This window comes from Cariama cristata, unplaced genomic scaffold, assembly GCF_000690535.1.
Source record: "Cariama cristata isolate BGI_N322 unplaced genomic scaffold, ASM69053v1 scaffold38840, whole genome shotgun sequence".
Taxonomy (NCBI): Eukaryota; Metazoa; Chordata; class Aves; order Cariamiformes; family Cariamidae; genus Cariama; species Cariama cristata.
In genome coordinates, this window is record NW_009593651.1 from 1 (window position 1) to 23,163 (window position 23,163).

The 23,163-nt window shown below is 38.3% G+C and overlaps 1 protein-coding gene across 1 annotated transcript in view; it reads right to left on the reverse strand.

Annotated features, from left to right (window-relative positions):
- Positions 1 to 1,833: 1,833 nt before the first annotated feature.
- The window catches only part of GNAT3 (guanine nucleotide binding protein, alpha transducing 3), a 25,677-nt gene continuing 4,347 nt past the window's right edge, over positions 1,834 to 23,163 (reverse strand). Inside the window, exons 2-8 of the mRNA XM_009695088.1 lie at positions 20,716 to 20,758; positions 15,728 to 15,869; positions 12,094 to 12,251; positions 8,006 to 8,134; positions 3,713 to 3,842; positions 3,353 to 3,506; positions 1,834 to 2,024 (exon numbers count right to left, since the gene is read on the reverse strand). Of these exons, the coding sequence (XP_009693390.1) occupies positions 1,834 to 2,024; positions 3,353 to 3,506; positions 3,713 to 3,842; positions 8,006 to 8,134; positions 12,094 to 12,251; positions 15,728 to 15,869; positions 20,716 to 20,758 (947 nt within the window). The remainder of the gene's footprint in view (positions 2,025 to 3,352; positions 3,507 to 3,712; positions 3,843 to 8,005; positions 8,135 to 12,093; positions 12,252 to 15,727; positions 15,870 to 20,715; positions 20,759 to 23,163) is intronic.

Genomic DNA, 23,163 nt, shown 5'->3' on the forward strand with positions numbered 1-23,163 from the left:
TCCAGCCCTCTGCGGAGCCCGGTGACACCCCGCGGGCCTTCCTCTTGGGGGATCACAAAGCCTAGAGCTCATTGCTGCCACTCGTTTGTCAGGAGCTCGGGCCTAACTTCTTCAGGCATGAGTAGGAAACTCAAACTTTGAGGCTACGTGAAGTGTCAAGTCCGTCCAATTTATTAGGCGTTTGCTTGAAAAATACGTTTGACAGATGTATTTGTTCATGGATTTGTTTCTTAAAAGCCTTGGATTTATTATACCATGAAGGCATCCAGAAATTAATGTTGATGTCACCATAGCTCAAATTATTCATTTTAAATTAGATTTGTTCCTGGAAATTAATCCAGAAACCTTACCACTGGAAATGCATTATTTTCAATACAAACAAGGAATTAATCAAGTGAAGCATTACAGGTCAGGCAGCAATAGAAACCCAGACAGTGCAAAATGTATTTTAGCTCTCCACTTTCTGCTTCTGCTGGGAGACCTGCACACACTGATGACCCTGCTCATGTGGATAGCTTGCAGGACTCTCTTCTTCAGTGACCAAGTTGCCTATTCTAGTGTTTTCAGTAATTAGATTAACCAGAACACGATGAGTGTATGGTGAAAATTAGATTAAAATATATTAAAAAAAAAACAAAAACAAAAACAAAAAAACCCCCAAAACCAAACCAAAACAAACAAACAAAAAAACCCCACAAAAACCAGAAGGAAACATATTGTCAGTGATCAGATTTCAAAAGTGAGTGTTGTTTCAAGACCAAATTTCAAAATTCAGTTGAATATATTTAGGACTCCCATTCTGTTTAACATAGTTAAATATTTTCTGTAGTTATAGTCACAGTAAATCAGGAGGAGTTAAAGGGGAGCAGTTCTTCATTAGCAAGTTCTTTTCATAGACAATGGATCTCTGCACCAAAGTCCCAAGGATGTGATTTTGCCACAAGGACTGGTGGGTTTACACCTGCTCTGCACTGGTGGAAATGACTGTTGCGGTCACAGGGCACTGGAGAAGCTGTTCAGCAGCAGCGTTATTAATTATTATTAAAAGTGTCTCATCTTTAATTGTTAAAAAAAAAGTTTCAGCTTGCCTTTATAGCTTATACAGGAACTGACAGTTACTATTTTTTCTCCCTTAGGGATTCAAAATATTTGCCTTCATCTTATTGTTTTATTTTTTCCAAACTGGATAGTAGCATTTGTCCGTTTTATACATGTGCAGTTTTTAAGTATGCGTCCCTCAGCTCTTCTAAAAAAACAGTATAATTAAACATTCAGATTTACACTGCTCTTTGTCATACACCAGTTAAGTCTGAGGGGGTTTGTCTTTGTTGAATTAATAGTATGTCATTTTTAGCTGTGTATCTAACATGAAGACAAAAGACTACTGATTTAAAATTATCTATTGATACTGTTTATTGCTATAGCTTTCTTAAGGTTTCAAATATAAATAAAAGTCAGTTATCTGTTATATATTATCTTTTTTCTCCGATCACTAGAAAACACAGGATACTAGGTGTCCCAAGTTTCCTGAGAAGTGCTGTTTACCTTCAAATCATATGGAATAAAATAGGAATTTCCCTTTGATTCCAGTAGGATTTCTCAGCGGCTGGCATATCTGTGAAGCAGAAACATTTTTTTCAATCTTCTTATGACATACAGAAAGTCACTGTTGGTCTGCAATGCTCAGGCTATACCCAAGGCTTCAACTGACAGCTAATGGAAGCCTAATTGATTTTGTTTCTTCCCTAAAGTTTTTTATTTCAGTCAGCACACAGGATGAAGAGAGGAAAGTGGACTGAGATGAAGGCCGGCTATGAGCAAGAAAATGAATGGCTAGAAAAGCCCACAGTCTTTCAGGTTTTCTTTGATTATTATGTCTGTGACTGCATCAAATACAAACTTGACATTCTGGGTGTCCGTGGCACATGTCAAGTGACAATATATCTCTTTATCTTCTTTCCTTATGTTCAAGTCTAGGAATTGTTTCTTGATGTAATTTCCAGCGTCTTCAAATGTATTTAGTCCTAGTGGAGAGAACAGTAAAAGAAAGACACGTTTCAACTGCTACTGCCTCACAGCAGCTAAGAAACAAGAATTTTTTTTTCTGTTTTTTTTTTTCCTTTATTTTCTTTTTTTCCCCCTAAACTTCATGCATTAGATATGAAAATTTTATATCTAAACTGCCTACCTAAACTTAAATTTCCATGCCTAACCAGAAGCCTCATTTCTGAAGTGAAATGCTCCTGAGTCAATGTGAAATGGTTCAGGACCTTAGAGAGGGAGCAGAAAGTGAGAGAAAGAGAAGAAAAAAGGAAGGAGCATAAATTCAAAGGGAATCAGGTAGATAGCAGACAAAATTGCTGGAAGTACAAAAAGGAAGAGATAAAGAAATGAAGAAGGGAAAAGGGAAATATTCAGGTGCTTATATATTCAGTCTTAATTTCTTCACGCAGCTTTTCTGCCTTTGGGTAGTTCTCTAGAACAGCAGCAGGTGTGAACACTGGTATGGCAGACTGGTTGTTGGTCCTGGAGGCGGGCTGCTGCAGAGAGCCCTGGCTGGCTCCCATCCTGTCTGAAGCCTCAGGCAGTGTAAAGTGGTGTAGCTCCACTGAGTCTAGCACATAATGTTTGATTATCCCAGTGAAGCACTGAGCAATTCTGGGTTGCTGTGTTAATGTGTCCTGAGAAAGGGAGTGAAGGAGCTGGTTTTCAGGAAGTGCACAGAACCTGTCTTCTAATACTATATTGCTTTAAGTGTGCTTCATTCCGGACACTCCCTATCCAAAATACATTAGGTTAATACTAAAATACTGACAGACTTTAGTTTTTCTCTGGCACTTTCTGACATAGCCTCATATATTCTCTTGCATCAGCTAGGAACAGCTGCTGTTTTTTATTTCCAGTAGACACTACTGTGACATGCAAAAAAAAGGCAAACTTCCTTTATGGAATGGGTTTTCAAAATAGGGACAAAAAACGGATTCAGTTATGGTGGGTGTGAGTGATAAGGCTCAGACTTGTACTGAAATATTGGCTAGGTTCATCACACCACACTTCTGCCGTCTGAAAGTTCTCGTTCTCTCAGCTTCCTCTACTGCTAATGGAGACAAATAAGCACCTCCAGAGAGAAAGGACCCCACCCCGTGATAAGCATGATGAGTAGGTGAGATGAGTTGGATTCTGGCCATGTCTGTCCCACACTATTCTTTTTGAGAGAAAGGCTAGATGCTTAGATAAGATGCTTAGTATTAAGATGGTTATATAGAGGTGATCTGAGTCAAAATCTCAGTCTTTAATGTATGGCCTACACTAATAATCTGAATGTATTTTCTTCTGAAAACTGCAAACTTACCATTATACTCAGGAAAGCAGATATTCAGATGAACTTTTGTTATTTTCTCTTGAAAGAGGTCTTTTTTGTTTAGAAACAGCACAATGGAAGTGGCTGCAAAGCACTTGTGGTTGCAGATACTGTTGAACAGCTGAAGGCTTTCATGCATTCTGTTCTGTTGAGGTGCAAAAGGTAAACATGAGACACTGAAAAATCTCATCCCCATATGTCATTTTTACTGTAAAGTTCTTTACTGGCAAGAACCAATACAGCATAATAGTCTTTAAATGGTTATCAGGCAACAGGAATAGTTCTGATATACAATCAGAGACTACATTAAAACTTAGCAGCAAAAAAGGTTGTTTGTCTCTTCTGACTCACCACTTCTTTATCTTCCACCAGAACCATGTCATAGGCACTAAGTGCAGCACAGAATATGATGCAAGTAACTCCCTCAAAGCAATGAATCCACTTTTTTCTCTCTGATCGCTGTCCACCTACATCAAACATCCTTTGCAGAAAAAATAACATGTACAATGTAAAATACTAACTAATAAGCATATAGTCATGCTATTAATGTGCAGAGTGCAACTGGACATGAATCACAATCAAATATCCATCTTTTCCAAATATTGATCTGTTCCTACCCCGACAGGTCAAGGAGTACTGTGTGTTATTTATGGCTTTGTAGTGGGCATAAAATGAAATGTAAAGGCTTAAATACCTGCATATAGGAAATACACTCAGTACTTTCAGGTGGCACTCTGTGTTGAGGAAGTGGGCTCTGCATAAGAGCTCAGTGCAGGACTAAGCCCTGCAGGGATGGATTTATTCAGGACAGAGTTTATATGTGAAACATTGACAAAAGACCTTCAAATCCACAGTCATTGGTTACTTCATAGGTTTGCTTGTAGAGAGCTGACACGTTGATCAATAAGGCATATGACTGGAAGCCAGTCCCGGGTTGACCCACTGGTTATGTTTAATTGGCTGGTGTAGATCTATATGTAGTCATCTGTTCTTTGCCCTGGTGCGATTACTTAGCTAGCTGTATAACCTGCAGCTACATTTGGGGCGGGGTGGGGGAGTGTGTTTCTCTGCCCTATCAGTCTCATTAGTTGCTGTTTAAGCAGCAATTCATGGGGAGCAGGAATCCCTTCATTTGTAGAGAGGAAAATGTAGGGCTGTCCTCCTCTGCATTAATTTCCTTCAGTCTTTGCCAGAAATTACTGCCTTTGAGTAGAGTCATACGAACTTTTTATGGACTCTTTATATGGGGTATAGAGCCAGCTGAGCATACCCGACTGGGACCTAGTTAGGGCCCTACTGAGATGGAACTGTTGTCAAAGCTACCATTGTTCTGCTTAGCACTAGCTTTCAAAATTCCCACCTGTATTTGCAGTTCTTCAGTGATAAGGGATAGGTTTTTCTTCTCACTATTTTTCTGACATAAAAGGTGCCAAACTTGAACATTTTTCAAGTGCATTAGAAAGGAGGAAAAACATGTAAAAAATAAAATTCATCCTACCCTTACTTTTCTGTTTCCTTGTGCACATAATGACTTTTCCCTGTGCTGCCTGTTGTTGAACTTAGAACTGTAAAACCTAATCCCTTGTTGTGTTATCCCTTCCTTCAAGAAAATGCATTAGATCTTACTCTCTGGATGTGTCTCCTGCAGTATCTGAAAATTAAACACAACTCAGTTTTTATAGCAAGGAAAGTACCGGGATTCAGTATGAAAAAGTCATGTCAGCAATAAACAGAGCAAGAATAATTTGTTACTGAAACACCATTTTTTGCAGTATATTGATCCTCTGTTTTCTTCAGCATCAGGAATACAGCTGATGGAAACAAAGCTTATTGTTTATCATTTTTCATCCTGCTTAGAAGAAATGAAACCCTTCCAATGCTTGTCATGAACTGTGTGTGCAGCTGAGGAGTAATTAGAGATATTTTTTTTTCTAGTACATTTAATCTCTTTCTCTGATCATTGAGTGTCTATAAATGTGAATTATTAGGAAGTCAGGAAGCTGTTGTGGAGCAAGATTTTGATAACAGTAATGGCATTCTTCCAAGCATATCTTCACTGAGTTCAGTATACCTACTCTACAGTGAGGTCAGTATGAATAAAGCATCTTGACTTTTGACTGTGATTAGTGCCCAAAAGTCACCTGCCATTACGTGTCTTCCTTGATCTGTGGTACATAACTCTGAAATGAGGGTTATGAGGAGAAAAAAATCTTCAAAATTTAGTCTGCAGTAAAGTTTTGCAAGCATACATAATCATATGAATCTGTATTCACTTCCTGCAAGCTTTTAGCATATGACCCTGTGAGTATTCATGAAGTCAGTTAAGACAGGACAAGGTCAAGGCCAGAGGCAATTCTTATGGGCAGTTTTTGTTGTGTTAGCCTTAGTTTGCTTAGCTCTTCTCAGATCAGCCCAGAACTTAATATATGCACATGTAAAGCTGAAGTCCCTCTGTGAGTGGTAGAAAATGTATTTCTGAGATGATCTTTTTCTTTTATCAAGACAGTCAAAGTCAATCTTGAAAGCTCTATATTTTCCCAGCACTTCTCTTGGAAAACTTAGCTACAGATATGGGACTAGCAATATTTTCATTTGTCCTAATGGTAAATTAAATATAGTGAGACCTGAAGACTAAAGCTTGCCTGATTTCAGTCAAACTCTTCATAGCACATGAATGGAAACAACAGCAGGAGAGGACTTGTGAAGATCAGACCTTTTAAAAATATCTAAGTATGTTCTGAGCTCTGGAAATCAAAGTCAACATTAGTGAAATAAATTGAAGAGCATGAGGAAGCTAAATTACACTAAACGAGCAAAGTAGCCACTAAGATGATAGCAAATAACAAGAGACATTATCTGTGCACCTGTAATTCAGTTCCCTGGAGCAGTACTGGGATTTAGACTTTTACTGCACAGATACAAAATGTTTTCTGCCTCATTCAGCTCAGAAGAGGGACAAGTGTTTAGAGAATGAGGCATCTGTTCATGTTCTCTTTTTATCCATGTATGGCTTGTGACCCCAAGCCTCATTTAAGCAAACAAAACTCACTCTGAATGTGGAAGTGTTTCTCTTTAGAGATGTTTCTATGGTACTTATCAAACTAAGTGCAGAGTCATCAGGATCCCCCAGCTGTTTTGCATTGCTCTGGCAATGCAAAGTAGCAGTAACTGGCTGGTTAAGATGGATTGATAGCTGCTCTGCACCCCTGTAGCAGCTCAAAACCCTCAGACTATTTTGTAGTGAGTTTACCTCGTTATTACTCAAGTGCCTAAAACCACCAATGAACTTACTCATGTAATGTTACTGTGATGCATAGCAGAGAGGCTAAACACAGTGGGTTTTGTGTTTGTGGTGGCATTGGGAGTCTTCCTCTTGATTACGGACACTCAGGTAACTTAATTCTCAGTTGTGCTGCATTTCAGTTGGACCTAGACACTGATTCTGATATTCTGATATTCATGTCAATGGGCGTTTACGCTCTGATGATTTCTTTTTCCATCCTGATTTTATTTCTTACATAAACTATGACTGTAACTGAAGATGCTCAGATTTCCAAAATACAAAGCTGTCTGGAAATATGTTAATCATATGTTAATATGTCTATAACATTGCACCATAGCATTTGTGGGTAAGTGCTTAATTTTCGTGAGTGCTCAGTATATATTAATAGGTGACAATAATTTACTTATAGAGCATCTACTTTAGAATCTTATTTTGTATCTGTAATCTCCATTGTGCCAAAGCATCTGTGTGGTGGCGTAGATGCTTTGGGGGATGTTTAATTGCCACATGAGGAGAACAAAAGAAGCCCAATGAAACATGTAAAAGTTATAATCCTGGTGCTTTATACATCTGTCTACAGACAGTTTCTTGTCTAAACTACATTCCTTGATATGCACCCCAGCATTTGAATTAAGAATTAAATGGAATTCAGTCCATAGAGAAAAGCATTATAGAACACTGAAGCTATCATAATTGATTCAAATATGTTTTCATGTGGAATTAGATGTTTTTAATTGGTTCACCAAGCATAACAAAACCTTGAGTATCTGAAAGTGTCAATTATTTTCAGTTAAATTTCTCAGAGACATTATTTTAAAGATTTTTTTCTGAACATTTTGCTTTTCATCTTAAATGAGCATGAAGCCATGCATGCTAATGCTAAAATTTCCCCTGGGACAGAAATTATTATTTTTTTGCCAACTGTAATGCATGCTAGTGTTAAAAGCAGTTATTTCTGTTCTCAAAAGAAGTGAGTGAAAGGTTGAGAGTGCATGCAAATGAGTAGTCATCAAATGTTTTGCATGCTGTTAAGGACATTTAGGTAGGCAAATTTCATAAATGTCACAAACAATTATCCAAATAGCAGGATACAAATAATGCTTTTTAGACACTTACATATGTAAAACTCTCCTTTTAGAACCTGACATTCTAAGATCTCATAATAACAGTCCATTATATGCTTAAAGGTGGGATACTGGTACTAAAATAACTTGCTTTTTTGGCTGTTTCAAAATACTAAATAAGAATGGATTCAAGGATATCACGGTGGGATTACGAATATTACAATAGGTCAATAGATTTGAAACAAAATACTTAAGAAAGATAAAACCACAGAAAACTGTCAAATATGGCTTTCATACCTGAAATTCAAATCCTTGAAAGAAAACTGAGTCTCTATAATCCCAGTTGTTTTCACTCTGGAGTGCAAAACGTCTTGCTCACTAGGCACATAGTCCGGCATTGCTAACCTATCCAAATCATTGAGGTAACTATGGAGAGTGAAAACAAATGGTGATTGGTGAATTCAAAAGGTGAAATGAACATTACATAATCACTTCATATTGAGCCACTTTTAAATATTTTATGCAAATTACACATTTAAATACAATGCTATTGGGTTTTGTACAACCTTGATCCACAATCTAGTGCTTTTCTTTTTTTTTCTTTTTTTTTTTCCTTGTATATAGAAGTGTAATTTACTTGTATATAATAAACACCTTTCCGAGAATTTCAGTTCAGGAAAATCCTTATTTTCCTTGGGGATGCTAAAAAACCACCTTGTCGGGAAAGGAATTTTGTCCATTGCTTTCAGCAAGTGGGAATTGCCACCACAGGGGAAGAACTGCAAGCATCTTTCAGAAGCAGATTTACCAGAAGTTATTGCAGCCTATCAATCAGACCTGTTGTAAGAGTATCTTCTTTCCTAAGTGAAAGGGAGGGCATAATATTTTGAAGGAATTTACATTTAGGGACTGTTTTCTCTGTAGACCTACCAGTTTACAAGAGGAAGATACATGATAATTTGAAAAAAAAAATATTTTATAATCAAAACCAGAAGCTTCGATGAAACTGAAGACCGCCTAGGTTAGTATTCTCACAACCCCCTGGCAAAGAGTAGATTATCTGATTTTGTGTCTGGCATTCAGAGATAAAACCTGTGTGAAACGACAATCCAAACCAGATCATTGAAGCATGTTCTTGTCCTACACCAGCCCTTCTCTTGTCTCTTCCAGGGGCATGCAGCTTTCTTGAAATGGCTGGATAAAGCCTATGAATCCTACTGGCTGGTCTAGGAATCTGTGTAAAGAGGTTATGAATTGACAAAAGGAAAAGAAAAGGTGATGTCTGGGTGGCTTCCTACCTTTTAACTACTAATATTCAAATAAAGAACAAAGCCAAAAGCAAGTAATCACATAAAATAGTTGAAGCCTTTTCAAGCTTTCGGTGTCCCAGTTGGTACCTTTCCATTTGTAGCCTCTTGTCTCTGACAAACAAAACACAATCTCTCTCATATTTATTAGGCTTCATGCTTTTTTTTTTTTCCTTTTATAACGCAAAGTCTGCCTAGCATGAAGTTCTGCTGTTCAGTTTAACCAACTACCGAAACAAACCTCACGGCTCATCATCCTTGTCTGCAATATTTAACACATCTGTAAGGAGAAGAGAAAAGAAAGGAAATAGAAGGACTTCTAAACAAGCTAGAATCTTCCATATGGAGATTTGTAAGTAATGCTTGGAAATGGGATTTTCTTATTTTAAGTTGAATAGACTGAATCCACTCATCAAGTAGTGCTGAAGTTGATCTAAGTAATTCAATGTTTGCCCATTATTTGGGTCCAGCAAACAATCTGTTTTTAAAAAAAAGAAGCAATATAGCCCTGGTTTCCTGAGTAGGGCCTGAGGCAAACTTGTCTCAGTTCACCTTTGCGGAAGGCAGAAACAAAAAACATTTTGCAATTTATAAAGTGTATAAACATTAAAATAAACACTTGTATATGAAATTCATTATAAAGATCTGATAGTTCTTAGTCACAAATACCTAAATTCAAATCAACACAGCCAATTGTAGTTACATAAAAAATTAGTCCAAGTTAATTATCTAGTTAATGGAGCAAGAGAGGCATCTTCAGATTCTTCCTAGAGCTGTAGGCAGCTCCAAGGGGACACTCGGCAGGCCAGGTCTCCACTGGCAAAAGAGGGCAAACAAGCTAGTAGGTTATTCTGAATGCCTGATCTTTCCTTGGCTTGAATTAGGTGACATGAATCCTAACCTGAGGCAAATGACTGAGCAAGGAAGAAGCACCATATACTACTGGTAGCTATACAATGACATTTAAGCTCACAATTTATAATCCTGATTTTGCCTCTTCCTTACCCATCACTCCATCTTAAAACAGGATTAATTCCAGGTGAGTCTAAGGAAGAAATTCCAGTCAAATTTGACGTACAGGGGATTTTCTATTATTCAGAAGATGTCATTTTTTTCAATTAAAATGCACAGAGAAAAGGCAGTGATCAAACTTTATTAGCATGAATTAATAATGAAAAGACTCAGAGAAGATAACCTCAGAAAGTCAGACTTTACACAGTGTAAATCAATATTCTGTGTAGGAGCTGATTCACAGGAGCTGAGAAACAGAGTTTTAGTTTTAAAAAAAAATTGAAATGTAGTGCCAGATGGTTGATTGACTGTAGCTGGTTTTGAATTGATCATTAGAAGCCCAGCAGCAAAGGCAAAAATTAAGTTGATTTTAATGGTTCAGAGCCAAAGGCTAGATTTTCAGAAGCATCAGGTACTGACAGATGAAGACAGAGGATTAGCAGGATTTTCAGAAGTGTTCAAGAAGATGAAAAACATGTCAGTGTTGTTTTTAGCATAACTCTAGCAATAAATAATGATTATTGGCTCCTTGACAATCTGTACTAGCTCCCTTAAATACTGAAACCTATTGCAGGTTAAAAGATAACATAGCCCGTAACACTGAGAGGAAATTACTTTAGACTAGCCTATCTTCTTTTTAGGCAGCAAAACCTAATCTGCCAGGCATGGTGTACACACTAGAATGTTAGCTAGTAAACAGGTGATTATTTTTTTTCTGCTTAGCTTTATTTTTCTTTGGTTGGTTGATTGGTTGTTTTTTTTTTAATTTCAAGAAATATTTTTTGTTTTAATTATGATGACTGACTTATTACAGGCTTTTAGTGCTGAGAGCTGCAGTGTAGCCTGCCAGAAAGATATGTTAGGAAACAAAAAATTGCTCTGTATTATTCCTATAGAAATAGAAGGCTGCCATAAAATATTTCCAAATCAGGCACAAATCAACACAGGCAATATTTGCTTTGTTTGATGTCTTGCAGAAAGGTCTTCATTCTTGTTTTGAAGATAAAAAGAGATGAAGAATTTTTAATATTTTCACGGTATATATCCCTCCTATTACCTACAATTAGTGAGCTATTGCTGCCTTCAGTTTGCCTGGCTCTTGGCCCAGCCTCCGACCGTGCCTTTCCCCGCCGAGTAGCAGGGACACCCAGCACCCCTGAGGTTTCACCCTGCAGGTGCCCTCAGCCTGTAGGAGGAGCTGTGGGAGAAGAGAAACCTCCAGCTCCGGTTCTTGGAAGATGGACCTCAGCTGGAAAAACCCTCTGGCCAAGGTCTAGAGTCAGACTTATGCACTCTCAGGAAAACTCCGACCCAGGTGACACCTCCCTTCTTGGTCTTGTGTGCGCTTAGGGAGAAAACAGCAGTGCAGGACCACTGTAGCCTGCAAGAACAGCTGTAGAAGCAATCAAACCAGGGACTCCTGAAAAGTCTAAGCTTACTGACTCCGTCTAAGCTAGGAGATGTAGCCCAGCTGAACAGTGACCCTTCATGGAGTCAGAGCTGAGCAACCCTAGTCCCCTGCTTATCTGCCTGCCACCGCCCAGGCCACAGAAAGGGAACTGGGGCTGTCAGGTTGGAGAGCAGCTGCAGCACCCCTGACTAACACCAGCTGGATGCTGAGATGGTAACGGCCCAGGGAACATCTGTCCATGTAGCCATATTAGTTTAAAGGAAAGTTTTACAGCTTTCTCCAGACTCATGTTTAGCAGCTTGAAATGTATACAAAGTACAACTTTAGGTAAAACCTAAGCTGTTTCAATTCACCTTTTCCCTCATTTTGTCAATCTTAAATTAGCTAGAGAGAGAATAGCCTTTTTTTCCTTTTTTTTTCCAATTTAAACAGATCCACAGAAACAAGTTCTTCCTTGTTTTCACTTGTTTCCTTCAGTTAAACATTTCTAATATATTATATACATTAGCAAAAAACCCTCGTTCTCTTTTCAGGTTAATGAGCAATAATTTTTATAAGCTGTTCTGCACATGAAGAAGGGTTCTTGTTGCAAGCCTTCCTACACTGTCCGTTACAGTAATAGCCAGCCATTCAGCACTGCAACTGGTGTCACCTACTAGGCTGCCGAGTCATTGAGCTGGTACTCCGCTGCTCTTGCGAAGCAGGCCTGGATCCCACCGTCGCTCCACAGTTGTTTGATGGGTTCAACCAATTCAGAAGACATGTCACCATCCTCCAGAGTTGTTGCCATGGCACACAGCTTCTGTTCATCTTCCTAAAGAGAAATTTCAGTAAATATTGTGCAAGCACACTGTACCCCTCCACCTGCTTGAAAACATACTTGGTTTACAATGAGTAGCAGGGGCAAAATTTCTAATTTTCACCAGTTTTTCCAGGTAGTTGTACTCACATATGCATGTAAGCGTCCTTTTACAAGCTCACGTCTCTTTAGTTAGTGCCAAGGTTAGACTTAAATCATGATACACAGAGTTTTCCTCTTTTTATTGTTTTATTTTGTTCATACAAGGGCTCAGTTTCATTTTACCATAGATGTCCAGAACGTGGAAGGAGGGCTTTTATTGTAAAAGAGAGTGGTGGGGTATCAAAACCTAAATAAAAAGGAATATTTAATGCTTAAACCTATTATAACTACATCAAAGAAGAAATATATAGCTAGATATTTCTTTGGAAGTATTTGGAAGAAAAAATTTCTAGCTTTAGGCCACAGTGAGAAATGTGGCAAAGTGAATATAACTCGTGAATGCATTTCCGATGTTTTTTTCTTTTATTTGGGGAAGAAGAAACCTGTAACTGAATAAAATCCCAAATATTTTAAATGTATTATTCTGTAATTTCTTCCTTTTACAGTCAATCCAAAAAGACTTCAAGTAATCTATTACATTAAAAATATTTATTTTCAGTGGTTAACAGCTTAGGAATGTACTGTAAATAAAGAGCATGGTTAAAATAGGGTCATTTGATACACTGTCACAGCAGTGGATAATTATAGAATATAATTCCTTCCTAGCCGTATAAGTAGACAACTGAAGTGACTTGCAGTCAATAGTTACAAAAGTATAAATGGATTCTGACAGACACTCTTTTGGCAGGGAGTATGTTTTATTCAAAACCAGAAAACATCTTCACAGTAATTTGTAACAAATTTATTTTAGGAATGTACTATATCTTTATATTTCAATAGAAATTGCAGTTTATGGAAACTTTGTAAAAGTCAGAGACTGATCAAAACTAAAACACTGCAGGGTTTCAAAAATATTGGAGAAATTGAGTTAGCACAGAGAAAAGGAAAAAAAAGGGGGAAATAACCACTAGAGAATTGCCTTCATTTGAAAGAGGAAGGAGGAGAGCCCTACAATTGCCCTCCTACAGTAAACAGTATGGGCTGTGTTTATACCCTGTCCTCTTGCTCAGTGCTGGGATCAGCAGAACCGAGTCACGCTTTCTCCTGTGTGCCTCTCATTTGTCTCCAGGGCTGCTCTCCAGCACGCACACTTGTTCAGCTTCAAGATAAGAGTTGGAATGGTCTCTCCTTCAAGATATCACATATCATTTAATGATTATAGCTATCCTCCTACAATGTTGGAATTGTTGATTGAATAGCCTACAACGAGAAGCCTTGAGCTTAGAGCATCCAACTGTACAGTAAATGTTCATTGATTATTATGCAAAAGGTGGCGACTGTGGATCTTGATGCTTATGTAAAAAAGGAAGATAGTGGCAGATTGACTTTATCATAACACTGATTTGCATAATGTTTTGTTTCTCTCTGGCATTTAGACAGACTTCAGATGATTTTCATATTAAAAACAGATTGCAATGACACTTTAGGAAGAAGAAAAACCCTCTTTCCCCAGAACAGATGTTATTCAAAATTATGTGCTGAGGCACTTTCAGAACACTAAGAAGTATTTGCAGGCAGTCCTAGAACATGGATAAACCTATTGCTTTCAGGCCCAAGGTAAGCCCAGTCTTTGGGCTAGATGAATTTAAATCTGGACCAGAGCACAGCAAGAACAAAGTCCAGCTGAAGTCAAAACTTATATCAAAATGACTCCAACTTACAAATAGCTTATGATTTTACACAAAATGTAAGCTAAGTTTGTTTTTGGAAGAAAGGGCAATATTTAGTGGTGATTCAAATAAGTGTGACCAAAATTTTTATTTTCTTTAAAACTGACATCCAGGTTGCTCTTATGTGGTTCAGGGGGGGAAAGAAGGCAAGCCCTCCAAATACTTCATACAGGTGTATTCAACTGTATTCCTAGAGGCCTATTCTGCCAATGACAGTAAGAGTGGGCTTACTGCGCTATAAACAATAAACTTACAAATTCTGTATTTTCTGCATTTGGTTTTATATAATGCTTAGAAATGAACTGGGCTATTTAAAAAAAAAAAAAAAATAAATTTCGATTCCCAGTTCCCCAGGCTGTGAAATCCCTTGAAAATAATGCCTATGAAACTGCCACAGATGATAGATGATGAGCGAACATGTATAAACCTCTCAAAGTTTGGCAGGGCTGAGAAAACAGGCTGAAGTACCAGGGCACAGGCAGAACATATCTCAATTACAGATGGCAAACAGAGTCTGGACCACATAGTGGGTATTAGAGGCTGAGCCAGGACCTGTGGCGAGGTGCTAGAATATTCAACTGTCTTAGACCATGTAGACTGGTAGATAGGTCCTTAGGCACTACATGAGTCTATCACAACTGAGGAGACTGACCAAGGTGCAGCACATTCACATGGGCCTATTTTCTATGTGCCGCTTTTGGGCACCATTACGTTTGTTTGAATGACTTGCGTTCATGGACCCTTAAAAGAATACAGGAAGAAAACATTTAGTTTCTATTTTGTCAAATGACTCTATGAGCTTTAGTAACATCTGAAGCATTTGTTTATAATTTTTTAGGTCAAAGTACCACATGTCACTGTAATAAAATGTAGACTTCTGGCACAAGGAAAGTTCTTTCAGATAAGCAGATGCAATTCTCTGTAAGATAAACCTCTAGAGAATAGATAGAATTTACCAAAACTGAAACCAGAAGATATTCTGACAGGCCTTTGAGAAATTCTCAGCAAGATCTGAATTACTAGCAATAGACTAAATCATTGCACTGAGAAAAAAAACAAACTATTTTTCCTTTATTTCTGTCCCTGAAAATACAGGGTGATTGCCAGAAGATAGTGGGTCTTCTTACTGTGGCTTTTCCTCTATGTGCTTGTGCATAGGATTGCTAACTGTCGGGAAGGTCAGACTCCACTTCTCTGCGGTGCCAAAGCGCCAGTGCTGCATCCACACAATGGAAGGTCTCTGCTCCAGGAGCAATGCCAAACTGAAATATTCCCAACATGGCTAGATGACCCTTCCTTACATGGCTGAGCCCCAAGGTTTGTTCATAAAAGGGAAATATTTATTACGTTTCCCAATGGCAATAAATAAGCCTCTAAGCAGCTAAGAAAAGATTTTTTTTTTTTTTTTTATGTCTTTGCAACTGGAACATTTCTTTTGTAACAGACAAAATGGCAGTTTATACAGAGGTTAGACCTCAGGCGTCAGTCTTGAGAAAATAAAAATAAGTAAGGACATCTTGTCGCATATAACTCAAGCAGCATTTTGTTTCCACTGTCATAAAGTGAATGCTGAACCCTCTTTGTTCTACTAGTCTCTACTATTACATTACAAAAATTATATTCTAATGCCTATTTCAAGAGAAAGGGTGTCATACTCACAATTCTAGCTGGATTTTCATAACTGATTCCTAACTTGGTCATTGCTTTCACGATAGACAGTATAGACTGTACTGCGTTACTATAAATGACAGGTCTGAACTCCATGCGTTCCTGGTAGGTGAAACCGTCTTTATGGATGATCCTGGTGCAAAAACAGAAGACAAAAGGTTTATGGGATGCATTAAAAAGAAAGTAAGTAATGAAAAGTGGGATCAGATGCTTTTATGGTCAGTATGAAAAAGAACTGAATCCATCTGGCCCTTGGAAAAGCATTTATCAATGGCTGATCCGCCTGTTCTGCTGGGACAGGTAAACAGCAGTTTCTGCAAGTATGTGAGGCTAAATTTATGAGGTTAGGTTTTGACTTCCCAGTCTGAGTGAATAGGTATTGGTTTTTTGCCTTGCAGATCAATATAAGATAATGTATGAATCCAGAACAAGACCCAGGCCCATTCCTGTGGATACAGGGCAAGATGTATAGCTGTACTTAGATTCCAAATCTTTTTTTATTGGAATCTACAATGTTAGTCATGGGCTGTCACACTGCTTGTTTAATCATTCTCGGTTTTATCCAGAATCTTCCCTGAAGTAGAAAAATTATTGCAAAAAAAATTTCTACAGTGAGGTGCTTCCTCAAGAAAACAAACAAAAAATCTTTAATATTTCTTTGTATATCATTTACAATTTCTGGTTATTGAAAGGTGTTACTGTTATTATTTATAGGGTTTGGGGATATACATATTATTCCAGAGGAGTAATGTAGGAGCCTGTATTCCAGAGGACAAAGAACCTTAGCAGTCAAATTCAATTAATCTAATTCTGACAGAGGGATTATAATTTCATAATCCTCCTTGTCTGGAGAATGGCATGTGCTTAAAGTTCTCCAAGATCAATGTGTAGATTATATCATGACTCAGAGACATCTTTTTCCATGAGTTGTGAAAAAGGATGAAAACTTCACCAATTTTGGTGTAGCGTACTCTCAATGCTCAGTGAACCGACACCAAATTGCATTGGCTGCTGCTGCAAACAAGGCTCTACTCATCCTGACCTCAGTTGTTCAGCGATGAAGGCCAGGTTATTAAATAAATAGTTTCTGGGGTTTGGGGTTTGTTTGTTTTGTTTTGTTTTGTTTTGTTTTTTCCCTGTCTCTTACCTGATATACAGTCTGGACAGAGCTGTACAAGCAGAAAGGGGTGATGTGAAAGGATCTGACAGGTTAGCTCAGAATGAGTATAGTTGTGTGTGTCGGGAGATTTTCCCTTCAAGGAGAGAAGTCAACCCTCTGAGAAGATAATTCACTCACACATACCTGCACAAAACCCAGATCACAATTGAATGTGTCTTAACACCTCTCTGACTTATGGATGTCAGAAAATTCAGAAGTTATATTCTTGTGTCTGTAGGAATAGCATCTGTAGGAAAAAAGGGTTCTCTAAATGTTTCCCCAACCACCTCTGGACCAGGCAAATCTATAAACTCTGTTTTGAAGCTTTGGTTTTTTGAATGCTGTTTTCAACATTAATTCAACACAATATGCAAGATTCAAAGGGATCCTGTTGAACTTGGGAGAAAGAAAGAGGGGAGCTGTGTTACACAGTCCACTACCCTTGCACTGGTACTTAAGTATATTCTTCGCACTCTTACACTTGCTACCTGTGAAAGCAACAGTTTTTCTACAAATAATGGAATTAACTATGTCAAAATGCAAACTCCATGAAATACGTGAACTTTAACTTCTTTGTGCGTCTCAGCTGTGGCCATAACAGGATTTCAGGCGAAGATGGGTGTTTTACTTGTGGCTGCAAAAACCTGGGATGAGAGAAAAGGAAAGGCACTAACACAGTCCACAAATGGCTGTTTTATATTTTCGTGCTTTCCCTTTGAAGAACAAAGGAAGGAAGAAAATATAAGATTCTGAAATAAAAGTAGATCCTGTAATTACAGAAAGAAAACTTGATTTTGCTTGAGGCTTTTCTTTCTTTTTGCTTTTTTTTAAATGGTAAATTTATGTCCTCTGGCAGAAGGTATGTTAGCCAACCTGTTAAACCAGTAGTGAATTTTGCTGCTTTTATTAAAGAATTGTCATTCTTCAGGAAGGATTGTAAAACAAGCTGGCATCTTGTATGGCCAGAAGGAGCATTTTAGCAAATGGAAAATTTTGTTTGCTGATCCTCCTTGAAAAAATAAACAACCTTTAAAAAATAAATGCAGGATGATGAGGGCATGAGGTGTTAGGCTACCAGTCATAATATCTAAATTATGTTTGTGTTGGAGGAAAAAAGTTAGTCTCTTTTTTTTCATGAAAGGAGGGCTTCTCACCAGATAGGTGGAGTTGATTCAGTCTCAACAGGCATGATGAGTTACCAAATATTTTTTTCTTGCTTTTCATTCTCTGAATTTTATATAGTAGGTTTGTACTGCTAAATTAGAATATAGCATAGAAATACTCAATGTGGCTTTAAAAAAGTTAGATCACGTGTTGGTAGTGATCCAATCAGAAGCACAGAGCTCCAGAGAAGCTTCTTTTTTTTTTGCCCTTTTTAGTTATCTCTCATAACTATCCTAGCCTTTTTAGGGCCTTGCAGCATATATGTACTGAGCATCAGAACATACTGTGCAAAGTTTAGTGGAAGAATTTAACTTTCATTGAAATCTTCAGTCTGGAAAGAATGAGGTTTATGAATTAGAAAATTATATTAATAGGAGTAAAATTACCCTGATTTTGATGGAAAATTGTATTTTCAGCAAAATTATTTCTTTTGTAAGCAGCTATCAGTCTTCTCTAGAAAACATTATGCTTCACTGAAAAGATTAATAACTGAAATTGGGGGTTTTTACTGAAAAATTTCCTTTTTTAAAAAAAAGTCCTTGGTTGTGACAGAAAGATGACATTTTATATGAAAAATGATAGTTTTCATGAACAGTTTTCCTGTAAAATAATTCATATTTGTGATCAGGTTGACAGCTCATAAATTCATGGATCTTGAATGATAAGTCTCAGCTTTGCAGTTTTCTGCCCCCTCCCTGATGCTGTTAAGCATTATCAGCCTTCTTAAAGTGCTCAGTTCAGAGGAACATCTTAGTCTGCTCCTGCTTGGGGAAGGTTTGAGCACAATACATTTCAATGGTTTGCTGGATAAGAAGAGTCTGCTGATTGGAACTCAAAACATATAATAAATAATAAATAAAATTGTCCACCATCTAACTGGAACAAAAAAGTTATCAAAGTATTTGATGGATGGTTCTGAATCTGTCTTACTACAAAAAGAGCTGCTTAAATACTAGAAAATTGCTCTTATGATGTAACAATTTTTACTTAACTCTTTAAAATGCATTGATGAAGATATGAAATAGTTAGGAGAACTTAAATTCAGAATAGTATTACTGATTTCATAAAACAGTCTGCTTGATTTTTACACAGGAAGGGATTGATACTTACAAAGTGGGGTTATGTCTAAACAGTTGCAATGCCTGTGTAATTTTTCTCTCTATTTGAACAGATTTAGGAAGCAGAGCTGGACACTGTGAAAATAAGGCTAGATACAGCAGCAATATTTTAGCAGGTTACACAATGAAGGAGGATTTTTGCCTCCTGTGTAAGTATGACCTCTTCAACTCAAGTGGATTATCTATTTAAGCAAGATGTGTGATTAGTATTTTGACCACCCTTAAAAGAATAACATGAATGAATCCAGTTTTAGCCTGTTTTGCTATATGTGAAAATATTGTGATAGTAAATTGTAAATGGGGACACACAGGCACATGCACACACACACAAGCTTCACCTTCCTATGAAGCCAGGAGAAATGAAGCTACTGACTTCAATCTGTGTGGCACCATGTGCACTTTGAACAAACATCTACAAGTATTCTTGCAATAGATTTATGGTGCAGTCACAAAATCTTCCTAACTAGATACGCAGTCCATATATGAACAGGGGTTTTTGCATTTGAACTTATACAGCCTATTTTTTCCCAAACTGATTATTTTATGAAAACTTTTTGGGGTGATAGTTTGCTTGCTAAAAGCAGTTCTCATTACTCTCCCAACCTATGCTAAATGGTGGGGACCAGCTGCTTGCTGTGTGGGCTGGTGGCTAAATATGTTCTTGCCTGGCCAGTGGGAGACCTGAGAGCAATCTTTCTGACTTCTGGCAGGAGCTGGAATAAGACTGTGGAGACCAAGAATGATCTACAGAGACCAGTTTGAGGGGGGGGGGGGGGGAGAAAAAAACATTTGACAGGGGGGGGGGGGGAAGAAAAAAAGACTTTGCACTGTTATGCAATGTGAATACTTCAATATTTTCACTTGCAATACAGTGAAATCAAATGAAATTAATGGGGAACAAATTAAAATTGAACAAAGGGAGGTGATTCACATCATATGGAATTAAACTGTGGAACTACTTGCTGTAGAATATCACGGATGTTACTAGTTTGCATTGGTTCAAAAAAGATTCAGGAGAAATGTAGGCATGAACTAACTGAGGGCTACTAAACATGGTGACGCCTTCTCTGGTTCAGGATGGTGCCTGAGTCACAGATGATCAGATGCTATCAGGGTATCCAGCACAAGTATTACTGTGTGCTTCCTTGTGTGGTCTGATGATCTCCAAACATCCTTCGTCAGCTGCTGCAGGAGACAGGATGCTGGGCTAGCTGGATCTGCCATGGCAGGTTGTCTCATGCATTAATATTCTCACTACAGTACTGTAACTCCTACCAAAACCAATGAAGAAGCTTCCCTGGTTTTCAGTAAGGAGTTGGACCAGCGCATGATTTGATCAGACAGATTTGATTATCTATCCAGCTGTGTGTCTTAGTCACTTTGTGTTTTTCTTTCTGTGGTTGAATGAGAACTTGATTTGAATGATGTTTCTTTGCATTTTATTCAAATAAGCATAAATATTGTAATAAGACATAAGCTAGATAGCTTGTACTAGAAATACCAAATTCAACACCCAATATGAATATTCATATACTCACTTCATTTGCTTTACAATAGTACTCTTTCCCGACTCTCCAGCACCTGCAGAAGAGGAATGTTGAGAAGATGTGATTGATAGATGAATAAGTAGCAAGTATTAAAAATAAGTCTCTGGAGCACAGAATTTTGTATCTGTGAGGAAACATGCAGATGTTTTAGATCCCCATTGTACTAACTATAACCCTCCCCAGTGTCCATTCAGACTTAAAAAGAATGAAATCTTGGTAAAAGTATTAATTCTGAAAAGGAAAGGGACATTTGAAAAGAAAGGAGCATTCAATAAATTAAGAGAAAAATATAAACCCTTTAATTAGCAAGGAAATAAAATATGGTCATGTTTTGATTTCATCTCTGGCAGATGGGCACAAATACATGAACAAACTACAGCTCCTAATGGTGTCCCATTCTTTACACGATTTGTAGCTGCTCATTTAATGTGTATCATGACCTTTTGTAAGCCAAACCAGGCAGTTCCATGCTCTTTAGCCAGCCTCAATGAGCAACTGGAAAAACAGGGCATGGAGACTTGCATGTGGTCTAGCTCATGACGCAGAGGCAGCACGTGAGCAAATGTCTTGACACTGGTGTTTTGTCAGTTCCTCTGCCCTGTGGTCTTCTGCTGTGAAGCAGTGTGACGGGAAGTGGGAAACCTGCAGAGCAATGCAACAGATCCAGCTTGGGAACAATTCTGCAGAAAGTCCTCATAGCTGGTGGGGAGGTACAGGCATTTGCTTGCACAACTACTTGCAGAACTAGGTCATAGGTTTGGTCAGATTATGTATGATTAATTTGCCCTTCTTATCTCATGGAAAGTGAGTAATCACAATGCAAACCTTCTCCATTGGAAATCAGTGCAAGTGACTATCATCTGTCAGTGAGAGTGATGAGACTTGGCAAGAACTGCCAAACAAGAGCTGGATTTTGAAAGCACCTGAAGAAAGGATTTAACTTTGGCTGTGAATCCATGGGACAGGATTCAGCACTGCTTTTCTCTTTGCAGATTATCATTTACCTCACTGGAGGGTGTCAAATACTTTTGACAAAAGAGGAAATCTGGGGCATAGCTATTTTAAATGAGGGCTTCCTGGTGAATGGAACAAACTGATTACAGACTTTCCAAACAGATTTTGTAAAGCTAGTAACATTTAAATGATGGGGATTAATTTACTCAAATGAATCACAACAGACAGCAAACCATACGCAAAGCATTTTCTAAACCCCATGATGTGAACGGCAGAAAGTGTGAGAAAAAAATGAGCCTATGCAAAATGGGCTGATGCTGCCATCTGCCATGGTTTGGAAAAAATGCAAATTTGCTGTAGATTATTTATTGTCCTTTCAACGCCCTTCTGAAGAACTTGGTAAAGCCCTGTCAGCAAGGTGGCTTTTACTACACTTTTTGCAGGGAAGAGGGCAGGCTGTGCTGAGAATTCATACATTCATCTCATGGAAAGACGCCAGGAAATGTAATATAGAAATGAACCTCTCTTCCAGATCTGAAAGGCAAAACTAAAATTTTTAGCAAACCTAAAACAGAGTGGGAGGCATAATTTATATATTTTCAGTGCATTTTTCTACCTCTGCTCATCTTTAATTTATGGTCCAGTAATGCCTTTATCTGAAAAACAGATGACTCTCAGACTTTGGCTTCACTTCAGAGTATCGTGTTAGTCATAGCAGCACTTGCACCCCAGGAAATGGGTCAGAAACAATTTACTTTGCATCTGCTTCCTTTCTTCCTTCCCCCTCCTGGGCAGCCTCTCCTCCAGCCAAGGCCTCGGGTGGGAGAGCAGGGACAGGGCTGCGTTTCCACCCACCGCAGTAACCTTCCGCTTGCAGAAACAGCGGCCAAAGTGCATCACGAGAGCCCTTACATGATTGCATGGGGAGCTGGAGGCAGCTTCTCTTTAGGAGGCAGTGAAAAGAGCAATTATAATCGAGCCCAGATTTTCTGAATAAAAGAGGAGAACTTAGTCAAACTTAGTCCTGTCCTGAAGCTTGGAAAATTTAGTTGGCTTTTGAAAAACTCTGTCACTGTGAAGATTTATAGCTCAGCCTGATAGAGACCAGTGATAATATGCCATAGCCCATATTTTGCACTTCACATATGTAAGATCTTCTAGCTTTTCCAAATTTACCTCTGATTTCTCTGCCTGTATTTGAATGCTAAGTTTCCTTCAGATAGATAAAGGCACAGAAAAGAAAGGCAATGCCTGAAACTCTGGCCCCACTCCTGGGAGCTGAAAGATATATCCACTGCCAGTAAGCTTGATGGATGTTTGCTCCCACACCTCTTCCCAGAAATCATGTTCACCATGCCCCAGAGCATGCCACATCCACCTGCAAGGTGCGATACGCACAACACTCTGGCAGACTGTAATCTGCCTCTCTTCGTGCTTTGGAGATTTCAAACTTCACCCCGCCACATCCCAAGGCAATCACGTTTT